Source organism: Numenius arquata, chromosome 6, assembly GCF_964106895.1.
Source record: "Numenius arquata chromosome 6, bNumArq3.hap1.1, whole genome shotgun sequence".
In the NCBI taxonomy this organism is placed as follows: Eukaryota; Metazoa; Chordata; class Aves; order Charadriiformes; family Scolopacidae; genus Numenius; species Numenius arquata.
In genome coordinates this window covers 69,342,101-69,348,827 of record NC_133581.1, presented here as the reverse complement: position 1 = coordinate 69,348,827, position 6,727 = coordinate 69,342,101, and the positions used below count along the sequence as shown (strand labels likewise).

Below are 6,727 nucleotides of genomic sequence, written 5' to 3'. Positions count from 1 at the left end.
TGGAGGACGCAGCGCCTCAGCGGGCGTTACCTCAGGGCAGGCGGGCGCCGAGGGGCGCGGGGGTGCCCTGAGGGAGGATGAGCGGCGGGCGGCAGCGCACTTTACCTCAGGCTTGGCGGGTGGCGAGCGGGAAGACCACCACCACCACCACCACAACGATAACGAAGAAGAAGGATGAAGAAGATGATGATGATGATGACCTGCTCTTGGCGGCGGCAGCCGCCGTGGCGGACCCCAGCCCGGCGGGGGGTTTCTGCGAGGCGGCGGGCTCCATTTGGATCTACCCCACCAACTACCCGGTGCGTGGCTACCAGCTGCGGATGGCCCGCGCCGCTTTGCTGGCCAACACGCTGGTCTGCTTGCCTACCGGGCTGGGTAAGACCTTCGTGGCCGCCGTCGTCATGTACAACTTCTACCGCTGGTTCCCCTCCGGCAAGGTCCTCTTCCTCGCCCCCACCAAGCCGCTGGTGGCCCAGCAGATGGAGGCCTGTGCCCGCGTTATGGGCATCCCGGCCCGGCACATGGCGGAGATGACAGGTAGGGACGGGGAGCTCGGGGGGGTCTCCTCAGGTGTTCGCCATCGGGGCTGCTTGGCTTAAAGGCAAGGGCAAGCAGCGTGAAAAGCCGCAGTGGAAGAAAAAAAGAGTTGTGTTTTTTTTTGTTTTTTTTTTTTTTTTAGGGCGAGAAGCTTTTGAGGCGTTAAGTTGAAGTTTTGCAATAGTTAAACCCCCAGGTGACCGCTGTAAGGGGGTTGGAGCACTCGGAGATGTTTTCTGGAGCTCTCAGGTGCAGCCCACAGAGCCTTGGGGCTTCCGCACGGAGCTTTGAATGTCTGCACAGAAAATATACTCCGTACGAAACTTGAGACAAAGGATAACGGCTTTCCTCCCCCCTTTTTTTACTCTAACCTCATGAACTGCTTACTGAAGTAACAGCTTTCATGACTCGCTCCCTTACCTGTCCCTAAGCGCAGGCCTCTCTCAGAGGTGGGGGTGAGTTCGGTGTGGGGCTGGGGGAGGGCCCATCTTGAGCTTTCTAGCCCTTTTTTCCACGGTTTTGGATATAATATTTTAATGCAAAACATCTTCCCAGTCATTGTATTCTCCGTTTCTTCCTGAAAATGGGAATAGCATCAAGGTGTGTGCTATTTTAAAAGGCGCTCATTTCCCAAAGCCAACCATCCCTGTCAGCCTTCTGCTGTCGCTCTGAGGTCACGGTGTTCTCTAACAGTTTGCTAATGTTATTTCTTTAATTTTCAGGGGGAACCCAAGCCCTCAGTCGGAGGGAACTGTGGACGACCAAGAGAGTCTTTTTCCTTACGCCTCAAATAATGGTGAATGATCTTTCCCGTGGGACGTGTCCTGCTGTGGAGATTAAATGTTTGGTTATTGATGAAGCCCACAAAGCCCTTGGAAATCACGCCTACTGTCAGGTAATGCTGGAGTCACCCTGCTCTTGTCTCGTGATTGCAAAACAACCTCCCCCCAAATCACTTACAGGATCTCCATAAGGTGTCACTGTCATCATGTAGGTCCTTAGCTTTGTTTGAAAGAGATCAAACAGTCCTCTGTGTCATCAGTGCCTTGTTTTTGGGAAAAACCTGTAGTAAAACTTGGTAAGGTGAGGTGGGAACTTTTTTTATTATCTGAATAAAATTGTAATTTTTCTTTTAAAATACTTTTTGACTGGGATAGTTTAAAAAATAAGGATACTATGCTGTTTCTTTTGCGTGTGTTTGTATTTGCAGGTGTTCTCTGGTGTGTTTGTGCTGTGTTGGAATAGCTCTTAAATAGGGGAGGTGCGGCTTTTTTTTGGTAAAGTTCTTAGTAAAATGAGTTTAAGGTTTCTTTTTAAAATTGGCGTTTGTATTGATTAGCAAAGTTTGTTGGGTTATCGTGGCTTAACCTCATAGCAATAGGTGACCTAAAAGAAAGTTAGTTTTATATACTGGAGAAATTGACCGGATACACGTGGAGTTGTGTATAGATCCTGGTTCCCATTTGCATTTAGATATACTCTTGTTAGAATATTTTGTTAATATTGTTGTTATTTTTGTTAACTCTTTCTGCTTAGTGGATATTTTCATCAATATAGTTTGTGTCAGCAAATAATCTTCCTTAAGGATATTAACGGGAACTTTCCTGTTCTTAGGTTGTAAGGGAACTAAGCAAATATACTGATCAATTTCGGATCTTGGCCCTGAGTGCCACACCAGGCAGCGATACAAAGGTGAGCCAAACCTACTTGCGTGGTTGGAATAATAAAGTTTCAGTAGAAGCTGTGTTCAATAGCATTCGATACAGTTTGAACAGCGTGCAGGATACCGAAGTCTAGTAGAATGCCACAGGAAAACTGAATTGGTCCATTAGTTGGCGAGGGATTGTCTTTTTCGTGGTCTAGACTTTGTGTGATTTATTTCCTGACCTTTCTAAAAGGAAATAATACCTGCTGGTTTTTGAGAGTACAAACCCACTTGACCCCAAAAGAATATACTCTCAATGCACAATGGCTTTCATATTCTGTTCTGTGCACTGGATTGGGTAAATATAATTCCGGCTGATGTTTTCAGTCTGAGGCGAATGGACAGCCAGATTCAGTGTAAGCTCCTCGCTCCAGGTTACTTCTCAGCAGGGATTTCATGGTGCACCCCACGAAAAAGCCCAAGGCAGAGTTCTGTCACTCCAGCCCTGGCGCAGTAGCACCCTTTTTGCGTTCAGGGACTTACCATAGTGACTCTTTACATACTACTTGAGATCTTTAGCTGGAGAGTCTTTCATTTTTCATCTATAGTTAGTAGGTACCTTTTCCTTTTCACTATATTCAAGGCCTGCTAAAATACGGAGATAGTTATTTTCATGTGATATTCACTTGCATTATCGGAGTGTTAACAACCAAATATGTTCTTTTTTGTGGCTTCTCAAACAGGCTGTGCAGCAAGTTATTTCCAACTTACTCATTGCTCAGATAGAACTATGTGCTGAAGATTCTCCGGAAATTCAGCCTTATTCTCACGAGCGACAAGTGGAGAAAATTGTTGTTCCACTGGGTGAAGAGTTGGTAGAAATTCAGAATGCTTACATCCAGGTGAGTTGTTGCATTTCCTTGTTGTTAAATGGACAGTGTCGCTGAATATGTAATCTCCCTATTTTAACATCGCTGTCTAGACCAGCAATAACTTATAAATGTAACACTTTTTTGCAATTAACTTTGCCTTTGAGGCAAAGAGAGAAACATGGTTTCAACTACAGCAGCTGCTGTTTCACCTTGCACCAGTGATACCTGTTACCTTGCAATCGGTTAAAAAGCTCTGATGGAAAACTTACAGTTTAGTTTTCTCATGCTCTTTCAGGAGTCCGTGCAAAATTGACATGAGACCTAAACTGAGGGCTTCTTAATTTGGCTGAATTTAGTAGTATTAAGATGTTGACAATGACCACACTTGTGTGGTCCAGGTTATTGCCAGCCTTATGAAAACTGTCTATTGGCTGAAGCTTTTTCTCTGATTAAGAATATTTTTTTAGAGCTTTAAGTCGTCTGTAAGTGTACTTAGTTCTCTTTAATGTCTTTCTTTGGTTTGTTTGATTTTGGTCATTTGATTTTTTTTTTATTTTTTTTTTTTTTTCATTTTTCTCTTGAGAGCTTTTTTCATTTCTTTTTTACCAGTAGGCAATGTCCAAACATAGGACAGGTTAGCAGGGAGCAGAACCGTTAGCCAGGCAGCGATGACTGAATGGTCTGCGTCTTCTCTGTAAGATACCGGGAGACAAATGCTATTGCATAAAATACGGCTTTGAAAAGTTCGAAATGTATGTCCTTTTGTTTTTGGTAAGAGACACAAAAAAATATAGGATTAAGCTAGTATCAGACTGTTGGCCTTAGAGTATGCTTTTGATTAAAGCTGAATGGTTTTGGTGTTTATGTGAAGACCAGCGGAAGGCAAGCTTGTTTGTTTATTTTCTAGATTGAATTGGTTCACCTGTTTCCAGTCCAGTAACCTGAGTGTGTATTTAAATGAGGAAGTTCCACTGATGAGCTAGGAAGAACTTTAAAGATAGTTTTGCATCACTACAGGTGCCTCTGGATGCTCCTGTTGAGTACAGGGCTTTAATTTGAGGTGTTTCACTTGAGATTGAAGCTGAAATAGGCTGGTATGGCTAACCTGGTGCAACTGAGGAGTATAGGCAATCCTGTCACTGCGGCTTCAGTGGTTTCTGTTTCCCCTCTTTGATCTGGTATTTGCATTTGTATTGCTAGTGCTTTACTTAGAAAATAGGACTTGTAGCAACTTGTGACCTCTGCTGATCCCATTCAAAGGAAAGATGGCAAAAGGACTCGTGTGTCTGTGACTGACAGAAATGAAAGCCAGGTGTACTCTGCACGATAAAATCATTATCTTTAATTTGGACAAACAGTAACAGTAAACAAGACAACATTTCAGTGAAAATGAAGGACAGTGTAAAACAGCACAATGCAACAATGCTGGCAAAATTCTGTTTATATTTGTATACATACAATAAGCAAGGCCCTGAGTATCACAATAGCTGGAATAAACTTTTTAGGCACTAACGCTTGTTTGAAAAATACACAGTATGCAGGACAACATTTATCTGTTAAGGCTACATCATTTAATATTCCAAAAATATGGGTGAATTCTGTTTTATTACCTCCTTTGAAGAGCGGAAATCAAATAACTTTAATTTAAAAATGGAAATCCATTAATTAATGGCTTACAAAGTAGAGCCACGGGTGGGTAATAGAATCCCTATTCTGTTAGCAGGAGTTAGGTAACGAAGCTTGAGGTAATGTTTTCAAGCTTTCCCAAGTGATGCATCTGAGTAATAGTAACGTTTCCCTGGCATTCGCTGGTGTAACTCGGAAGTCAACTTTATTGTGTGTCAGTGAAAAACCACAATTCTTTGTGGCTGTGCTTGTGAGAGCCGGGCACAGAAGCTGGTAGGATGTTCCATAGCCATAAAGTGTATCTTCAAACTCCAGATTAATGGGTTCTTTCTCAGCAGCAGAAGCCGTCTAACGTAAGTCAAAATAAATACTATCTTGGAATTCACAGTTTTACATAGAACACCACTGAACACTTTGCTGCGGTTAGGATATCAGCACAGTCAGATAAATACCATGGTTTTATACGTCAGTAACAAGAGTGTTTCTAGAACATACCCACAAGTAGCTGAGTCACAGAAGTATTTAGGTGCAGATGGCCGATGGAAAGAGCCAGAAGATAGAGCAAATGCTTCTCGCAATAGACGTTTAAAATATAAAGTATGTACAAACTGGTACTTTATGGTGAGAGGATTGAACTGCTTCCAATAGCTATTTGACATCTGTTGTGCTAAAGAATTAAAATAATTCCTATAACTGGCAAAAGCAATCAAATTGCAGAAACTTCTTTAATTTGCCATAAAATCACGTCAAAGGCGAAAATTGGTTTTGTTTGCTCTGATAAAAATCTTGGAGGGGTGTGAGGGCAAAACAGAACCTGCTATTTAATGCCTCCGGGGGCCCTCTACTCAACTCAGATTTTAAAAACTTTTTAATATTTTCCATTAATTTTTTCAGCTTTCACGTTAATACTGGCTGGCATTTCCAACAATCTGAGGAAATGTTAAAAATAAATAAAAAACCAACATAAATAAAAAATCAAACAAGAAACAATTCAACACATTGAAAAGGAGGTGTGAGGGTCTTTCCCTGGCTCTGATCCTGTACCGTGAACAGGCGGAGAGGAGTCAAAGACCTGAGAGGTGCCTTCATGGTCTCGTTCTGTTCAGTGGGAAATACTGGGATGCGCATCTAAATCGGCACATCAGGCAAAGGGGTTCCGAGCTGGGGCCACAACTGGCGCAAGCATTTCTGCTGTCACCTGCCAAACCAGGTTTGATGGCTTTCTGGTTGGAGTAAGAAAGACCCCAAACTCCCAGTCTTTTTTGAGATTCCTCCCCACCAGTTTAACATCCCATTAACGGGTGGCGATACAAGTGTCTGTGCGGGAGGGCTGAGCGGGTAAAGTGAGCATTGCTTTTGCTGGTTGGTGGTTTTGTTTTTTTTTTTCCTCCCCACAAAGACTATCAGTTTGCGTTTAAATTAGGCCTTTTCTCTTTCTCTCTCTCTCTTTTTCCTTCTTTTTTTTTTTTTTTTTTTTCCTTTTCCTTTCCCCCCTCCTCCTCGCTGCCTGCCCGAGGAGTCTGTGTGGGCAGCCACCAGCAGAGAGCGCCTCGGGCACGTTTAAGCGGGACTCGCCGCCCCCCCCATCCTGCTGCTCGCCCAGAGCTTTGAGGTTATGCGTAAGGTCAGTTTTGTGCAGCAGAGAGCCAGGAGCCTTCAAGTTCTTGAGACCTGTACGTTTATTCAGCCAGAAGTACCCCCTAAATCCGTTTTGTTTGCCAATTCACACGACCGTAAACTAGCAGACGCTGGCTCGGGGTGCTGTTTTGTATGTTGTGACTGAGTAACACGAAAGCGCTACTTAAAGCCTAAATCCTAAATGATATAATCAATAAATAACTCTGGTGATATAATTAATGAGACTTTATATAAAAAGACATTTACTTCTTTAAGTATTAAGATTAAACTCTACCATCATATCTGTAGGGGGAGACATTGGGAAGGGATTTTTGAGAAGGGAACTGATTGCTACCCCGATTCTAAAGCGCAGTGGGTGCTCTGTAGCGCACAGCGAAGCGGGAGGGCTGCGTTCGGACCTCCTGATGCA

At 43.3% G+C, this 6,727-nt stretch overlaps 1 protein-coding gene across 1 annotated transcript in view; it reads left to right on the top strand.

The window, feature by feature from the left end:
- The first annotated feature begins 77 nt into the window (after positions 1-77).
- The window catches only part of FANCM (FA complementation group M), a 64,916-nt gene continuing 58,266 nt past the window's right edge, over positions 78-6,727 (top strand). Inside the window, exons 1-4 of the mRNA XM_074148944.1 lie at positions 78-537; positions 1,260-1,432; positions 2,152-2,229; positions 2,926-3,084. Coding sequence (XP_074005045.1) covers positions 78-537; positions 1,260-1,432; positions 2,152-2,229; positions 2,926-3,084 — 870 coding nt within the window. The remainder of the gene's footprint in view (positions 538-1,259; positions 1,433-2,151; positions 2,230-2,925; positions 3,085-6,727) is intronic.